Here is a 19,890-nt window from a genome sequence, read left to right on the forward strand (position 1 = left end):
ACCTCATTACCTGTGTTTTTTTTTGAAGTTTTTCTTTTTCTTATGGAATAAAGAGTCTGTCTATCTGTGTGTGATTCGTCCCTTAAATATTTTTTTTTCTCTTAATATATCGCGTTTTAAGTACGTACTTGGGACAGGTTGGGCTCAGGTGGGCAATTAGGCGCGCGTGCGTCGGCCACTTGCCATGATTTGGGGATACCACTTCCGGTGCCACGTCACGCGATCACGCAGGGGTAGTGAACAGTTTTTATCGCAGTGGAAAATTTAAACGATAATAAATGTCGGGATTTAAAGAAATCGTTTATCTCTTTCCCATGGATGTCGTAAAAGGCGATTGAGGGATAGCCTTACAAACTTGGGATTATTTTTTAGGAGATAGGCTAGCAACCTGACACTTTTTGAATCTCAGTTCTATCATTAAGCCAAACAGCTTAACGTGGCCATTCAGTCTATTCAAGACTGTTGGCTCTGTCTACCCCGCAAGGGATATAGACGTGACCATATATATGTATGTATGTATTTAAAGAAATTAATTTAAAAAGTATATATTTTAGTTATATTTAATTAATAATGACATGATAATTAAAAAATCGATAATTTGTATAATTTGCAGTAAGAATATGTGTCCAGGCAGTGTGGCAAAGTTAGTAGTTATAGGAGTAGTATATTTCCGATATTAAAATTACATAATTCACAATAATTCTATGACTAACCGTCACGCTATTTATAAATTAACTTCGATATACAAATGATATTGATTAAAACAGGAAATTAGTAATATGTCTATGCAAATATGGAAATACTAGAATTTTAGGGAGAAAAAGTTAATTCTACTAAAACTTATCCGGTAATTTTAGGAAATTCAACTCTCTTAATTCACTCATAGACCTCATAAATAGATACTGGGCGGCTAGTATTTTAATAGTTCAGAAAAATGTCAGTCAATCATTGTTCTCTTTCACACATAAAGACAAGGCAGTATACTTATAAATGCCGTATATTTATTACAGCGTGATAAGGGAATGTTGTGATGTGAAAGAAGATGTAGTTAAAGGAATAGAAAATATGTTGAGATGGTTCGGTCACGTGGAGAGGATGAATGAAAACAGGTTGACTAAGCAGATATACAAGGAGAGTGTGAAGGGAAAGGTCGGACTGGGAAGGCCTAGACGAACGTATCTTGATCAAATTAAGGACGTCCTAGTAAAGGGTCAGGCCAAAAGTACCCGAAACCGCCGACCTTGCATGAAGGGAGTTATGAATGTGGATGAAGCGAAGGAAGTATGCAGAGATCGTGGCAAGTGGAGAGAGGTAGTCTCAGCCTACCCCTCCGGGAAAGAGGCGTGATTTTATGTATGTATGTATATATTTATATTTATTACACAAATTAGGGAACATTTACTACTCCATTATCTATTGCGTTACACTTAACTTTGAAGTTCACGTGCCGCTCGATCCGAACAATCTAGATAACTATCTCTTAATGATTCGCTGACAACACATCACGGCCTCTCCAAACAAAAACATCCTGATTTATTCATAGCCATCGACGATTCCTCCTGAAAATCTGAGTGAGACGGTAACTTCTGCCGACGGCTTGTCAATAATGCCAATAAACTCTTGAAACTTTGTTAAGTACTGGGCAGAATTTATCGATTACCAGAGCGATCTCATCCCCCCCTTATATGTCAGTTTTAAGTTGATATTGATAGTCGGTGACAGATGCCCCTGTTACGTCCCCTAAGACAACTGTGCAAACATAAAAATGCACTTAAATAACAATGAACGCACGAATTTCAACTTTACCGTTTGCAAGATAAAGTTGCATCAATTTACGACAGCGGCATACTCAAGTTTGCATGGTGACATCTAAGAAAATATTTTCCTTTGAACCGCTCGGTGTTTTCCTCGTAAGCTCGCGGATTTACTTTTGCTCTAGCAAATGCGACCTTTTCATAACCTGGATCGATCCGGTCAAAAGATTTGGTACCAAATCCTGTTCATCCGACACCCAATTGTCGGGTGAAAGTGAGTGTAGGGTATTATAGAGATCCCGTTTTGAGTGGGTTTGTTCCGTCTTAATATTGTGCTAGTGATTTGAGGGTTATGATTGAATGACTTTTTGATAACGATGAGCGTCGGCGGTCTTTTGATGAAGATGCGAGATCCGGAGAAAGGCACAGGTTCAAATATCACTTCGGTTATGTACCAATGACTATTTTTAATGTTATGTACATTCGTTTGAATACTAACCGATGCGGTTTACGGTAAGGGAAAACATCTTAAGGAAATCTGTGCTACTATGGGTTCAAAATGGGTTAGGTTTACCTGCCAAGGTTGCGGAGGTCAGATAGTCACAGGAGTCACAGGAGTCGCTTCGTGTAAAAACTTGACTCACGAAATTCCCGCTATTTCACGTTCTCATGAATTTTTTTTAAGAAAAAACGGAGCCTAAGTTATTGAGTTTGATCGTACTGAACAAAAATACAACAACAAATCTTTTATTTTTTTAATAATATTAATATGGTCTAAGTGCAAAATATCTGTACAACTTTAAATCATTAAGCAAAAGAGCTGAACGTGACCTATCAGTCTTATCAAAATTGTTGGCTCTATGTGTATGTATTTAACTTGTTTCTTTTTTCTCTTCTCAGTCATTTATGTCATACTGGAGGGAAATACTTCATACCCTCCTTCCAGGCATCCCTCTCAAATCATAAACTGCTATTAAAATAAAAAATAAAAATATCACAGCTGAAAGCCCCACTTGTCAAATAACTACAAAATACTTCCCAAACCACGTAAGTAACTTGTCCCGCCCCAATTGTTTAGCGCCGCTGCGTTCCACTCGGCCGGAAGTAGTGCAAGATGGCCGCGGTCACGTGACCGGCGGGATTCACCCCGGTTTCCGGTGCTCCTCAAACATGTCAAGAATTAGAGGGTGCATGAACTGTAGAGCGCGAGAAACGTATTTGGGAAATTGGGTTTCATTTTTGTGACTTTTTAAATTCCACTTATGTTTAATTTTGACAGCTCCTCTTTTTTTTTGTTAAACGCTTTATACTGAGTGCAGCAAAACATGGTTGTTACATACATACATACATGAATTCACTCCCTTTTTCCCGGAGAGGTAAACAGAGATTACATTGTATCATTCCACTTGGCATGATCTCGGCATATTTCATTCGCTTCAACCACTTTCAACACTAGATTTTATCAAAGTATGTTTGTCAAAATGAAAGATACGACATTCAAATGAAAATTAATCGTATTGCAGATTGTTTAATTCAATGGAATGTCTACCTGTCGCAGTTTGAATCTCAATTCCATCATGAAGCAAAATGCCTTTCACTCTTTCCAAGACTGGTACTATTAGATACTTGTACCTTATAGCTGTCTACCCCGTGAGATACCCCTTCAAATTCCAAATTATTATACATTAATAATTGTCATTTTGTCTTCACAACATAGGTTGACGTCAAAGAAATTACTCAAAACTTTACTGCCGCTTCCAAAGCGTCAGCGCAGAAGAAGCGATAACAAACTGCACTGTAGTAACGACATTTTCTTTAATGGTATCAAATTCACTTATTAATGAACACTGTAGCATTTGCTTCAATGACGTCAAGATATGTATAATTTTTGTCCATAAAAAGAATCAAATAATATAGGGTTAGTCTTATAAACTTGAGATTCTTATTTTAGGCGATAGGCTAGCAACCTGACACTATTTGAATCTCAATTCCATCATAAAGCCAAACAGCTGAACGTTGCCTATTAGTCTCATCAAGACAAAGCTCTGTCTACCCCGCAAGGGATATAGACGTGACTGTATAAAAGAATGAAAGAAAGAAAAAATTGAAATGCAATATCGGACCTTAGCGCGCGCTCTTCTAAAACATGCTCACTCTATCGGTCAAGTGTACTGCGGGCAGTTTTATAATTACCGCCGCGGTAGTAACGTCACCCCTACCCGTTTGATAACGAGCATCTGTTATGATTTCGCAATTATTATTTAAAAAAAATGATTTAGGGAAATCCTTGTTTTTTTTTTATAAAAATATAAATAGCTGGCAATCACAACAAACGGGCCATATGTTTGGTTATTTTTGAATTGTTTTTGAATAACGTTTGTGAATTAAAAGTGGCCGTGTGCCGTGTGGTTCCCGGCACCGATTGGAAAAAGACTAGGGCCACTCCATCTCTTTTCCATGGATGTAGTAAAAGGCGACTAAGGTATAGGCTTATAAACTTGGGATTCTTCCTTTAGGCGACAGGCTAGCAACCTCTCACTATTTGAATCTCAATTCTATCATTAAGCTAAGCTTTTAAAGCCTGTCGGTTCTGTCTACCCCGCCAGGGATATAGACGTGATTATATGTATGTACGTAATAAAAAATGGCAGAATTACGAATAGAAGTGTATTTTTTTTAAGATTTTACTCTCTGTATGAGTGTTTCACGAGGAATGTTATATGTATAAATGCTTCACGTGCGAATCCGGGGCGAGTCGCTAGTTTCAAATAGGCGGAATGAGATGGGAATATTTGAGAAAATAGGTAATTTAAAACAAAAGTTGCGCTTATAGTTTTTGAGATAATTCAATCGGGTCTCGTGTCCCATCCCTAGTCCGTTTTAGTTTAAGCGATGTGAGTAGGATCACCATGATTCTAAGGCCGAACGTAAAAAAGGGGTTTCATTAAAATAAAACATTATTATCAAATTATGGACGTCCTGGTAAAGGGTCAGGTCAAAAGTACCCGAAATCGCCGAGCTTGCATGGAGAGAGTTATGAATGTGGATAAAGCGAAGGAAGTATGCAGAGATCGTGGCAAGTGGGAAGAGGTAGTCTCTGCTTACCCCTCCGGGAAAGAGGCGTGATTTTTATGTATGTATGTATGTATTTTTTTGTGATGTCTGTCTCTTCACAACTACGGGAGCCCTAAATAAGTGTGCCCAGGGTCTCCAGGGTCTCGCATTTGGACGCTCAGCGAGTTAAGTAGCTCCCTACCCTTCGCCTACTTCCTAGATCCAGAGTCTATAGCTAAACCCACGCTCTCTTAAATATTGTAAAACTAGTTTGCTTATGAAGGTTGTTATTATTATATGAGAACATACATACGTCTATATCCCTTGTGGGGTAGACAGAGCCAACAGTTCTGAAAAGACTGATAGGATAATGATAGAATTGTGATTCAAATAGTGACAGATGAGAATCTCAAGTTTGTAAGCCCCTTACAATATCCATATCTTTACGATATCCATGTGAAAGGGATTGAGAGGTCCTATTCTTTATTATATTTATGCACGAAACCACACAGCACAAGAATGTCTTAAGCCTTTAAATAGAGCTCCTTCCTAAAAAAAATATGGCAAAATACAATGCCATTAATAATTTAGGTTCCGTCAATTCACGTCATCCAGCGCGTGAACTACAAAATTCGGGTCGGCAAAGATGTTTTCTATATTCACAGTGGCATTTATAAATTGAAAAAAAAATAATAAAAAAAATTGAAAAACTTCTTACTAAAAATTTTTTTTTTTTTTATTTATCAATACCTAAATATTTTCGAAGATATTACAGATTTAAAATTGCGGGAAGTAGCGCTTGCGGCGGTACTGGACAACTTCTGTAGTGTAGGCATTAAGTGTCAGCATTGCACCCGTTCGAAGCCGGGGCGGGTCGCTAGTTAGATATAATTTCCATGAAACGTTTTAAATTGATTCAAAGGCAATTTGAATTTTATATACATAGTGTTTAAATTCGAATTGTCTTAACCAATCTTTGTTACATACATACCTACATAAAATCACGCCTCTTTCCTGGAGGGGTAGGCAGAGACTACCTCTTTCCACTTGCTACTATCTCCGCATAATTCCTTCGCTTCATCTACATTCATAACTCTCTTCATGCAAGCTCGGCGGTTTCGGGTACTTTTGACCTGACCCTTTACCAGGACGTCAAATAGCTCGATCGTCGAAATAGCCTAAAGCCTTCCTCGATAAATGGTATATTTAACACAAAAATAATTTTTCAGTTCGTACTAGTAGTTCCTGAGATTAGCGCGTTCAAACAAACAAACAAACTCTTCAGCTATATAATATTAGTATATATATGAACAATATAAAATTGTATTGAAAGCAATAATGACTTACATACTGAATTAATTCGGCTTCAAAGCGCGCGAAAATAGATGCCATCAGCTTTCGTAATATCGACTTTAATTGCAATGTTCACAAAGTTTCATTTTCTTTGAATTCGTTTTTATTACAATACAGTTTTGACGGAAAGTGGAAAATTTCGTATTAACTAACCCTTGCCCGCGGTTTTGTGTTCGAGGAATTTTGTGCCGTGCCGTGTGGTTCCCGGCACCAATACAAAAAACAATAGGAGCACTCCACCTCTTTCCCATGGATGTCGTAAAAGGCGACTAAGGGATAGGCTTACAAACTTGGCATTCTTTTTTTAGGCGATGGGCTAGCAACCTGTTACTAATTGAATCTCAATTATATCATCAAGCCAAATAGCTGAACGTGGCTTATCAGTCTTTTCAATACTTACTGTTGGCTCTGTCTACCCCGCAAGGGATATAGACGTGATTATATGTATGTATGGAATTCTGTTCATAACTGTAGAATACTAATACCTACATACATACATAAAATCACGACTCATTCTCGGAAGGATAGGCAGCGACTACATCTATCCACTTGCCACGATGCCTGCATACTTCTTTCGCTTCATCCACGTCCATAAGTCTCTTCATGTAAGCATTTTTTTGTTGTACCTACCTTTATATACAAAAACAAAAGATATACCTAACGAACAAAATGCGGTCTTACCTAACGCAAATGTGATCTCTTCTTAATTGGCTAAGAACGATTAATTTATTTGTTTTCGGTAAATGTAAAATTTTGTCTGTCTTTTACGCTTGTACGGCTAAACATCTAGGTACATTGTAATTGTGAAAATTTTAAACGAACATAGGTACTTATACGCAAAACGTACTGTTTTAATGGATACATTCCAGAAATTATTTAAGATTAATTAAATAATTTCTGGAATGTATCCATTAAAACAGAAAAATAAACTACTTATTAAGTACCTACTAGGCCGCCCGCGACTTCGTCCGCGTGGAATCAATCCCGCGGGAACTCCGGGATAAAAAGTATTAATTAAGTAAGCTATATTCTGGGTCCTCAGCTACCTACATACCACCACAACACTACAAATTTCACCGTAATCGGTTCAGTAGTTTTTGCGTGAAAGAGTAACAAACATCCATACTGACATCCTGCCATACTCACAAACTTTCGCATTTATAATATTAGTAGGATTTTACAGGAGAAACTGCGGTCTTAAACTTAGTAAGTTATAAAGCAAAGCCGCGGGCGGAAGCTAGTGATAGATAAGACTAATCCTCTTACCAATAGTCTAGGCAAGGATTTACTTGGTCTAGGAAATATTAAATCAATGCTATTAGTGATCTGATTCTAGAATAGCTATTATTAATAATACCATAAAATATGGATTTCCTTTAGGTGTATGTAGAAGTCATATATATTGTTAGACTAGCGGCTTCGCGCGGGTAGAATTTAAACATATAAACCTTCCTCCTGAATCATCTGTATCTGTTAAAAAAACCGCATCAAAATCCGTTGAGTAGTTTTAAAGATATAAGCATATATACATACGGAAGCGGGAAGCGACTATGCTTTATACTATGTTGTGAAATAACTTGCAACAGTTAATAAAACCTACTTGCAAAATTTTATTCACTAAAAAAACCGTTAAGGTTGCCTATCAAAGTTTATGAGATACGACCTCGTGACAGACAGACAGCAAAAGCTTAGTAAATGGTCCCGTGTTTACCTTTTAGGTACGGAATTCTTAAAAAAAAACGACATAATTATTTATTTTTAAGTCGCTCTTTTTAGTGATGTCACTACGTCACCGTATACCTATAAAATAAACTTTTTATATACTTAATTAGCAAATAAGTACTTTGTTTTTGGATTATTACACTTTTAAAAATAGAACAATCATAAACAGCATCCAAAAAAAGGAGCTGCTAACAAATAGTGGCTACACTACAACAGGAAGTGACGACGAACCTTGTTGTCGTTGGCGGTTCTTCGAATAACGTTAACGTTTTTGATCACATGTAAGTAACCACTTTGGAATGGAATAAATATGTTTAATTTTACCTAGCAGGAGTGACACGGGTGCTCGCAGTCTTTTTTACACTAGAATTATTTTGTTACCAGACAAAAAGTAAACCTAGATACTTAGAATGATTCCCAAATGCACTTTTATTAATCGGCCATTTACCGTCAAATTTAACGTGTACATAATTTGAAATTAGTCTAGTTCTATTTTTAAACGAAGGTTGGATACTTATTTCTTAAATCAATCGACGGCTATGTATAGAGCCCAATTAATTTAAACGTAGGGTTGGTGTTTTTAATTCGTAAATCGAAGTTTTATTGCCAGCATTTGTAAGTCGTCAACGTGTATTCTTTAGTTTTTAACTGTCAATGTCAACAACAATCATAGATTAAAAAGATATCAAAAGTTGTTATAGTATTCTCAATTCGAACTATTGTTGAAACTTTTCAAATAGGTACGTGATTTTCATCAGAGCGCGTCTCGTATTTTTAACTGCCAGTATCAATGTTCCATTATTCAAAATGTTAACAGACAATTATTTTATTTTGCACAATTTTTTTTTTTAAAGACGTAAACATTTAGTGCTCCGTGAACTATACAAAAACGAAATCAGCGTGCATCCTGAGGGCACAATAAAAAGGTCCGTGTGTCCGCCGGTGTCAATCAATTAAGGAGCGCAGCCCGCTACGCAGCGGCATTGTAGGCCCCGCCTCATATCGATCCGCCACGCCTCCTAGCGGGCATTTCAAACGTGACTGCTACGTTGGACGCGCGAGCATCTGACAGTAGTCGGATGGATAGTTTGGTGAAATGGCGCTTTTTTTTTTTTTTTAATATTTCTATACGGCCAGTAAATGATACAGATTTCGAAATGACAGCTTCATTTTTAGGGCAGAATTACGTCGATACGTTACGGATTGCGTTGGAAAAGCAGTATTCGAAATGCCTACATAGGTACTTAGAGTTATTTTTTTTACAGCAAAAATAAAGAAAATCAAGGAATTGGCATTTTGATGATTGTTTAAAGTACTTAAGCAATCGCTAAGGATGGATTTTTAAGAGATATTAGAACTTATAAATACATGAAGCGATGATGAAATGCATTATAGAAAAATTTATTTGCTACATGGAAATGGAGGCAGGATAAATACCAAAATGAAATAATAGCACATGTTCTTAAAACATACTTTAGATAAAAGAGGACATGCAATTTTATTACATAGTTAAAGCCTTCATTATAGTTTACGTCAAAAAATATTTTTTTTTTAAACACAATTTTTGATCTGACAACTTGTGATCATTGGTTATCGTTATAGATAGTACCTGGGTGACCGATTAGGGTTCGGTGTTATTCGTTAACTATTTCAAATGGCAGAAAAATCACAATTATCGTAGTCTAAGAAATTATTCAAATTGGGGAAATGATTTCAAGTGAATTTAACGGGTACAACGATTATATCCAGATATATCAATTTTCCCAGCTATATCAATTTATATAAAATATAAATATTGCTCGTTTGATACATAGTAAATAATAGAATACAAAAGACATACATATACATATAATCACGCCTATATCCCATACGGGGTAGCTAGAGCCAACAGTCTTGGAAAGACTGATAGGCCACGTTCAGCTGTTTGGTTTATGAAAGAATTCGCCCATCGCCTAAAAGAAGAATCCCAAGTTTATAAGCCTATCCCTTTGACGCATTTTACGACATCCATGGTAATGAGACCGGATTGGTCCTATTATTTTTTTATTGGTGCCGGGAACCTCATGGCACAGAAAAGTTATAGCGAGCTGTAATAGGAGAATTTGTCAAAAGTTTAACAACAAAGAGATAACGGAAAATAGGTAATAAAACGCGGCCGAAAGTGCGAGCAACGGTTAGTACCTATACATACATACATAAAATCACGCCTCTTTCCCGGAGGGGTAGGCAGAGACTACCTCTGTCCACTTGCCACGATCTCTGCATACTTCCTTCGCTTCATTAACATTCATAACTACCTATACATAAAATAAAGGAAAACGGCGAAGGGGAATACCCAAAGAAATTTCCCAATGAAAGTGCATCGAAACGTGATATTCGCGCGAAACAGCGGGCGGGAGAGCTACTAAATAAATATATATAACGCACTCAAACCAGCTAACCCGCCGTTATTAGCCCTCGGACAATAACAATTAACTTAACGTTAACGGTTACTGTTAGTGTTGCCAGTAATGCAACGCGTTATTCGCCCACTAAAGGCGGCATTCACGGCGCGACTAATGTTATTACATAATTCGGGTGGAGTGCAGTGAAATTGGGTAATAGTCGCAGTGTTTGCTGTTAAAGCGTTATGGTATTGAATATAATACATACATACATACAGTCACATCTATATCCCTTGCGGTGTAGACAAAGCCATGAATTTATATGAATATTGCTCGTTTGATACATAGTGTATAATATAATACAAAATACGTACATACATAGATACATATAATCACGTCTATATCTCTTGCGGGGTAGCCAACAGTCTTGAAACACTGATAGGCCACGTTCAGCTGTATGTCTTCACGATAGAATTGAGATTCAAATTCCGTGTGGTTCCCGGCACCAATAGAAAAAAAGAGTAGGATTCCACCATGTATATCCCATGAATGTCGTAAAAGGCGACTAAGCGATACTTATATACTTGCTTCCGTGAGAATTATTCCTAAAAGTCTATACCATCCGTGTACCAAATTTCCCTAAAATCGGGCTCAGTAGTTGAGTTTATACGTTACAAACATCCATAAACACAAACCTTTTCTCTTTATTATGTTCAATTAGAGACACATAATCCACCGACTCAAACTCCGTATCCCCAAAATAGATTCTAATTCCCGTTACTTGAGTTCCAGGCACCCCATCAGAGTGCATCTAATTATGAATTCAAGGTTCGCTCCCTTGCATTAAACACAATATCTTTAAATTGTTCCTAAGTACGGGATTCTCCTTTGTTCATTGCGTATTTTTATCATCATTACCATAATCTACGTTACCCCTCTCCCTCTCACCCGTACAGCTCGTATACCCGTCCCTTTCCCGCCAAGGAGACAGTGAATTTAAGTCTCGCATGGTTCAGGCAAAGACCGTCTTCTGAGCACTTTGTATGCGATTAACTAAGTGTAATTGTGGAACTCCATTTTGCGTAATTTTTACGACTTAAACTTTTCACTTTGGAGGGAGATTTTGTGACGCCATTTTCATGTTTGGTATAATAAATTTGTCGGTATTTAAGGGTTTCCTGTTGTTTTTTTTTTAAGGGATAAATATATATACTAATATTATAAAGCTTAAGAGTTTGTTTGTTTGAACGCGCTAATCCCAGGAACTACTGGTTCGAATTGAAAATTTTATATAGACCATTTCTCGGGGAAGGCTTTAGGCTCTATAACATCACGCTGAAACTTTAAGGAGCAAAAGAAATAATGGAAAATATGAAAAAAAACGTGGAAAATTATTCATCCTTGAGGGCTTCAATGATGCCCAAAATAACTATACCACGCGGACGAAGTCGCGGGCATAGCTAGTAATTGTATAAATGGAGGAGGCAGGCTAGCAACCTGTCACTATTTGAATCTCAATTCTAACATAAACCTATACAGATAAACGTGGCATTTGAGTCTTTTCAAGACTGTTGGCCCTGCCTACCCCGCAAGGGATATAGACGTGACTATTTACATGTAGAAAGGTACATTGTCAATTGGCCACTCCACACTTTAAGATCAAACGCGTGAATCCAAGATACCAATCGGTCATCGTTAAAATTATTCAGATTATATAATTTCAAAGTGCCGTGTGGTTCCCGGCACCAATACAGTAAACAGATGTGTCGGAACGTAACTCGTAGGTGGTATTTAACAAATGTTATGTTATTATTGTCAACTAGAGGCCGCCCGCGACTTCGTCCGCGTGGAATCATTCCCGCGGGGACTCCGGGATAAAAAGTAGCCTATGTAATTGATATGTTATTCTGGGTCTTCAGCTACCTAAATTTCATCGTAATCGGTTCAGTTGTTTTTGCGTGAAAGAGTAACAAACATCCATACTGACATCCTGACATACTCAAAAACTTGTGAGTGTGAGTGAATTGATCTTAATCGTTTAGGATTTCAATGTAAAGTGTTATGTTTTAACTACATTAGTACCTAAATACATCTCAAAAGTGAATGACATAAATATTTAAAACAAAATATTATATTTATATTATTAATTATTAGATAAGTCTTAAGAAATCGCACAAGTAGGTGACGTAATAGTACAATACTATCTAAATGAATTGTCAAAGTTAAAATAAATAGTTGGAAAATGATTACAGAAGCTGAACTAAATTGAAACGAAAACCGTAACACTGACACTTAACTTTTTTTTTTGTAAATAAATTTATTTTTATCCACAAACTAGCTGTCACAACTTCGTCCGAGTAGAATATATGTAGTTAATTGCTCCTTATAGTTGTAGCGTGATGTTACGAGTATATAGCCTAAAGCCTTCCTCGATAAATGGTCTATTCAACGCAAAAATAATTTTTCATTTCGAACCTAGTTCCTGAGATTAGCGCGTTCAAACAAACAAAGTCTTCAGCTTTATAATATTAGTATAGATAGTACAGGCATTGAACGCGCTCGGTCACAAACGTATGAATTTAAATGCAGGCACGTTACAATGCGCGTTTAATACCTGTATTATTTATAAATAGTAAAACCTTTATATTTAATACTAGAGGCCGCCCGCGACTTCGTCCGCATGGAAACCCTATCAAACCCGCGGGAACTCCGGGATAAAAACTAGCCTAAATGTTACTCTGGGTCTTCAGCTACCTACATACCAAATTTCATCGTAACTGGTTCAGTTGTTTTTGCGTGAAAGAGTAACAAACATCCATACTGACGTACTCACAAACTTTCGCATTTATAATATTAGTAGGCATAGATTAAAAATAAGTACGCATGAAAAAAAAAAAGAAAAAAAACAACTTTATCAAACAACGCTGACACTAAAGCCACTCAAAATTATGTCAAAACAAATGCTTAGAAACTTTCTATCTAAGGGGAGGGTGGAGGGTGACTCCCTTATTTAGTCGCACTGTTTAACAACACAGCCAAAAGGGCTAAGCATTAATTATTTATGAGGCTAGGAAGATGACGAGGTACGTTTCAGGGCCCTTTTTGCGTTTCGTGTTCGAAATTACGTTCGCAAACTGTTTTTAAAGAATAGTTTGGTTAGTGTTGTAATATCGTTGTATAAAGCGTCGTTGGCATAACCGTTATTAATGTTACTAGCTGTGCCCGCGACTTCGTCCGCGTGGGTTAGTTATTTTGGGCATCATTGAAGCCCTCAAGGATGAATAATTTTCGCAATGGCCAATGGCAATTGGCATGGTTCCCGGCACCAATAGAAAAGAGAATAGGACCACTCCATCAATAGATAGGCTTATAAACTTGGAATTCTCCTTTTAGGCGATGGGCTAGCAACCTGTCACTATTTGATCTCTATTCTATCATAAAGCCAAACAGCTGAACGTGGCCTATCAGTCTTTTCAAGACTGTTGGCTCTGTCTACACTGCAAGATATCTACCTATAATTTAATGAAGAGAAAGCCTTATGAAAACTGATGGGTTTACAACCTTTAAACTATCTGAATCTCGATTCCATCTTAAAGTCTTTTTCACTCTGTCAACTTGGTAAGGGTTCAGACGTTACCACATGTTAACCGCACATAAAAAGTGAACAGTTTGTTTAGAATTCACAAATTTAACTGTCAAACGAGTTGAATTTATAAAACTGAAACGCTGTAAGAAATGAAATCGACGCATTAAACATGACAAAAAGACTTAACGACTTTGAAGTTTGCAAACGAAAACGGCATTTATACGTTGGTGTTTTGAAGTCATAATCCTTTGGGTTAGATCCAATGAATATGGAATGAAGGTAATTTTATCGATCGATATTTGGAAAAGAAAATTGTGCCATTTGTGATACAAATGTCTGAAATTAGCCGGACATCAAAGTATTGGCATTTTTAACTGACTAAAAAAACAGTTTTAAGTCAACAACGGTGCTATTAAGGTGATTTTCTGTAAGTAAACAGTTTGATGGTACTTACTTACTCATTCTACGAGACATTGACTTTGTGACTTGTTTTTTTTTTAAACGAACAATTTTCTTTTTAGTGTTGGTAAGCGAAATGTGAACAAAAGATTTTTTTTAATTCATTTAAAACATTTACACTTGTGCCGTGTGATTCCCAGCACTAATAGAAAAAAGAATAAGACCACTCCATCTCTCTCCCATGGATGTCGTAAAAGGCGACTAAGGGGTAGGCTTATAAACTTGGGATTCTTCTTTAAGGCGATGGGCTAGCAAGCTGTCACTATTTAAATCTCAATTCTATCTTAAAGCCAAATAGCTGAACGTGGCCTATCAGTCTTTACAAGACTGTTGGCTCTGTCTACGCCGCAAGGGATATAGACGTGATTTTATGTATGTATGGCGTTTTTAAGAATCTACTTCTTTTGTTTTCAATTACATTAATAACAATTGATTAGCTTTTGAGTATTGTCTTACCCCTTAGTCGCCTTTTACGACATCCATAGGAAAGAGATGGAGGGGTCCTTTTCTTTTTTCTATTGGTGCCGGGAACCACACGGCACATCTAGCACATTGCTCATCTCATCTCAGATTTTATTTCAGTAATTTCTGCATAAATCCGCTCTCTCTGAGAATAAATAAGCATGTTCGAGTTAAATTATTTTCCTGGCTAATTTAAATCTGTTTCAGTCAGTAGGTATGACGGTATATATTGTATCTACTATAATTACTTACTTTTTCATTTCAACTTATGTGAGTTTATTTATACTTTTGCTTGTCAGTTCGTTCATTAGTTGTCAATACATACATACATACATAAAATCACGCCTCATTCCCCGAGGGGTAGGGAAAAAATAGAATAAAGGTAGTTAATATTCATACCTTTGTAACGAATTCAAAACCTATTTGCAGGTATTAACAACTTGCATGAAGACGGTTATGAATGTGGATGAAGCGAAGGTAGTAAGCAAAGATCGTGGCAAGTGTCACTGCCTACCCCTCCGGGAAAGAGGCGTCAGTTTATGTATGTATGTATGTAAATACCCCACATGAAGTTCTCTGTAAGACCCAATGGTTTACTGGTAGATAATGCTTCTAGCATTAAGTCCGCCAATTGTGCTATACATTTGTATCTTGTGCAATGAAGTTTAAATAAATAAATAAATAAAAAAATAAATTACTGCTATAAAGTACTTAAGTGCATAAATAATGTTACATTGACAAATGTATCAAATATATCACTCCAGCCAGTTACGAAAAGTGATCGTTCACAATGAACTGTAATATGTTGAATTTTTGTTTGTTCGTATATTGTACCTACTCGTATATAGTGCAAATGTTTACATAGAATTGTAATGGGTCACTTATAGTCGCATTAGAGTTGTTGTAACGACTTCAGGGCGTGGTAGGTGCATTCTTTCAATTTGTGACACGTGGTCACGTCGATTAATCACGTGTTACACTGTAAACATTGTCATAGTGACGTGTCAGTGTGTAAATTAACCTAAAAGGTAGTATTTACCTAATTTTTTTTATACTTTTCAATCTGTTGGCTCTGTCTACCCCGCAAGCGGGGCATTCTTTCAATTTGTGACCACGGAAACTTCGATTAATCACGTTTTACATTGTAAACATTGTCATAGTGACGTGTCAGTGTGTAAATTAACCTACGTACATACATATGGTCACGACATATCCCTTACGGGGCACACAGAGCCGACAGTTTTGAAAAGACTGAATGGCCACGTTCAGCTATTTGGCTTAATGATAAAATTGAGATTTAAATAGTGACAGGTTGCTAGCCCGTCGCTTAAAAAAGAAATCCAAGTTTGTTAGCCTATCCCTTAGTCGCCTTTTACGACATCCATGGGAAAGAGATGGAGTGGTCCTATTCATTTTTGTATTTGTGCCGGGAGCCACATTTTTTATAATGTGTTTTCTTTTTATTCTTCTCTCTGGCTTTAGTCCCGGTTGCATCCGCACTGCTCTGGAGAGGAGCCCGGGGTGTGCCCTTGACCATGGATCCTGGATTGGGTGAGTCAGGTTTTTGCACGAAGCCACTCCCGTCTGACCTCCGCAACCTTTGCACATCCAGTTGCCTGAATGTGCAGGTTTCCTCACGATATTTTCCATCATTTTTTTTTTGCCGCGGTGGGATTCGAACTGGTGCCCTTCCGGTTTCGATCAATTCATACACTTATATGAGCTTGTAAAAGGCATTGATAGCGCAAACCCAACATTTGATAGATAAACTTATATGGATACAATTTTTTTGGTATATTCATAATAATTTTCATTACATATCTAGGTTTATTAATTTGTTAAAAACATGATTTAAGTTTATACTAGATATATCTATTAATATAATTTAATAAATGTAGTAATCTTTGGTTATTGATGGAGATTTTAATTTAAAAAAACTAATAAGTTAGTAGATATTATAATTTATTAGTATGAGATTGGTTACTTTTCGACTGGATACATATCAAATAAGACGAAGAATTTAAAGTATAATATAATAATATTTAAAATTAACAAATAATACAGTTTTATAAATTACAATCGGTTAAATAAAAACTTTAAATATAATTACATTAATTAAATGAATAGAATAAAAAAAGAGTTACGTTAATTTTTAAATACATTAAAAGTTACATAATGCGAATTGAAAATTAATAAAAGTTTTAATCCGTTAAAAATCTTACCCGTCCACGAAATTTGAAAATTAATGCATTTTAGAAAAATGCCTAGACACAAATAAGTCGATATTTTAAAACAAACGGAATATTTTTCTTTACAGAGTCGAATATTGGAGGATGCATCGCTCATGTGTAACTCCTGGTCACCAAGACATAATGTGAGTATCATGAATTTAAAAAAAATAGTTAGCGTGCATGTTAAAATAATAAATAAATAAAAAAAAAAAATATTTTGTAGAAACGACACGTTGCACTTAACTTTCTATTTTATTGACAGTTGGGTTTCCTGTGCAAAAAAAAAGCAAGAAATTTCAGAAATTTATTATCTTTTAAAATTCAAATTTCGCAATACTTATTCCATGTTTAAAAATAATTGGTCTATCTCTTGTTCCGAAATATGGAACGGAGTAGACGACATTATTATTTTTCAATATGGCGGCTTAAAAATAATGCGTCGGAGACCCTACATCTTTACACTATTTTATATATTTATCGATACGAAATATATATTTTTAATCGACGACTTCTTTCGGGGTGTTATTAATAAGAAAATAAATTAAAATTTATTTTATGCAATGTACCTATTACATAAAGTAAATTTCTTCGAAAGATGTCATATATAATATTAGACACACTTATAACGTAGGTATCCACTTACTGCATTCACTTAATGCTTTAACATTCTAAATATAAATAATATTTAGATATAATTGATCAAAAATAGGTATTATGACTGCTTTGCGAATGGCTAGCGACATCTTTGGCCAAAGATTTTAATTTGTATATGATTTGCTGAGCGATTGTTTAGTAAAGTATTTACAGGTTGCTTTTATCTACTTGTGTTCCCTCGGAAGGAGACTTCGTTTATGAGTTTCCAGGAGTCAGTAAGTCGGTAGCGGATCCCGTCTGCTTTTTATGTTAGTGGAACCCTTTTCTATCATAGTTGCTTCAGACGTGGTACCATAGATACTAAATTATTAGGTACAAAGTATTTAGAGGTTATGTTATGGGTAAGTACGTTAATATAGTTTCAATAATATGTACCAAAAAGTTTTCAGTAATATATTAATTTGTTTTATTTTATTTTTTTATTAATTTACATGGTAACAACTTTTTCCGTAATCGAACTGATGTTAACAATTATATTTTTGTATATGGCAATGTCGTTTACAAAAGAAGTACGAAACGGTAAGAATAGTAATTTTTTTATAAAAAAAAGTTTTTACAAGTAGACATGTATTATTAATAAAAAAAAATAATAGTGCACATGAAGCAAAAAACAAAGCAAATAAATTGTTTTGTTTCACTTTAATTACATAATCACAATATTAATGATCAACTGAAAATTTTAACCAGTGCGTTGTTTAATTAAAATTGCTTTCGTTTTAAACTATAAGCCGTGTTCACACTAAATAACAAAATATCTTTTAAAAATTTTTAATAGTAGGTATCTTCACTAGAATTTAACTGTTAATAGTTCGCACAAAGTAGTCGTTAATTGCTTATCCCTGGGTAGCAGGACTTTTCCTGTATGAACAGTACCTTAATCTTTTAGCACTTAAAGTTAAATAAACTGAGAGATTATCGTAAAAACTATGTCACCCTTATAAGCTAAATGAGAACATGGTTGTTGTAATATGTGACAGTATTCATTCCAATAGTCTCTTTTAACTACTCTCTCTCTCTCATTTTAACGTGTTCTTTTGAACTTCTCCTCCTCTTTTCTCTCTGTTCTCCTCCCGATTGTACTCTCCACTGCTTCAGAGCAAAGGGTCAGGTTTCAGACATCCTCAGTTTTAAGTCAATTTCAGTCAAGCCAGGATTTCTTCTGCTTGTCATATAGCTAGACATTTCATGAACAGATAGCCTGCAGGCTTCCGCAAAACATATCTATTTATTATTATTTTTTTATTATATAAACTTTATTGTACTGACTTAATGCGAAATGCATTATTTAACAATCAACCTTTGGGTTAAGCAGAGAAATTGGTTCTTACTGAATCTACATGTAAGAAATAAAGTCCTATTTCAAAGAACGACACACCAATTTCGATAAGTGCTATTATAGTTCCATACCACAACAAAATAATAATATTTTTTTATATTTTACATTGTTAATTAAAAAATACTGTCGCCAGTGTGAACTCAGGCTTAGCGCAACCTGATGACCTGGGCCTATTAATTTTCACGTGAAAAATGTAATTGCATTTATAATCATCATGTTATGAAGCCAAGTTAATTATTCGAGTGCTATTTGGTTTACGCTTTAAACCCAATGTTTCTATTCGCTTAATTCCGTTAAAATACTGACATTTACAACACTAATTTTTATTGAATATTTAAATTCAATTTGGAATATCTTCTCTTTTGTAGCGTCGACTCTGAAAGAGGTTAGCTACCAATGATCTGTTGAAATGAATACATGTACACAAATGAAAACACGCCACTTTCCCGGATGGGTAGGCAGAAACCATATCTTTCCAATTGACACGAGCACTGCATACAGATATTAAAAGAACTCTTTATTCCAAAAGAGGTTTATGGTAGGTATTCCAAAATGCATGCGTGACCCAACCCAAAATGCCAAAGTGCATCTATACATTTTGAAAATACCTATCCTAATTAACGTTTCACGAACGCGACCGTACAAAATCCGGAAAGCTAATTAAGAGCTATCGTGATATGTCGGCATTTTGGAGGTAATGCCGACCGCCAATTGGAGGCGGCCATTGTTATTATTTTTTTTCGTTTTCGTTCCGTTTCGAACGATTGGTTTTCGTCAATCTTTTTTCGTGATAAATAAAATAATGGCGTTACCAGGATGTGACATTTGACAGTCATTAGTTCTTTTGTAATTAATGATGTTAGTTAAATATTTACCTCTGAACGTCTTTATAATG

General features: G+C 35.7%; 1 protein-coding gene across 3 annotated transcripts in view; it reads left to right on the top strand.

The window, feature by feature from the left end:
- The window catches only part of LOC106129528 (inhibitory POU protein), a 55,983-nt gene that overhangs the window by 16,821 nt on the left and 19,272 nt on the right, over positions 1-19,890 (top strand). For 2 of the 3 annotated variants that reach the window (XM_060953546.1, XM_013328122.1), the window contains exon 2: positions 17,092-17,148. The exons of the other annotated variant lie outside the window; for it this stretch is intronic. In XM_060953546.1, coding sequence (XP_060809529.1) covers positions 17,092-17,148 — 57 coding nt within the window. The remainder of the gene's footprint in view (positions 1-17,091; positions 17,149-19,890) is intronic. 3 annotated transcript variants of the gene reach the window in all.

The sequence above is a fragment of the Amyelois transitella genome, chromosome Z, assembly GCF_032362555.1.
Source record: "Amyelois transitella isolate CPQ chromosome Z, ilAmyTran1.1, whole genome shotgun sequence".
In the NCBI taxonomy this organism is placed as follows: domain Eukaryota; kingdom Metazoa; phylum Arthropoda; class Insecta; order Lepidoptera; family Pyralidae; genus Amyelois; species Amyelois transitella.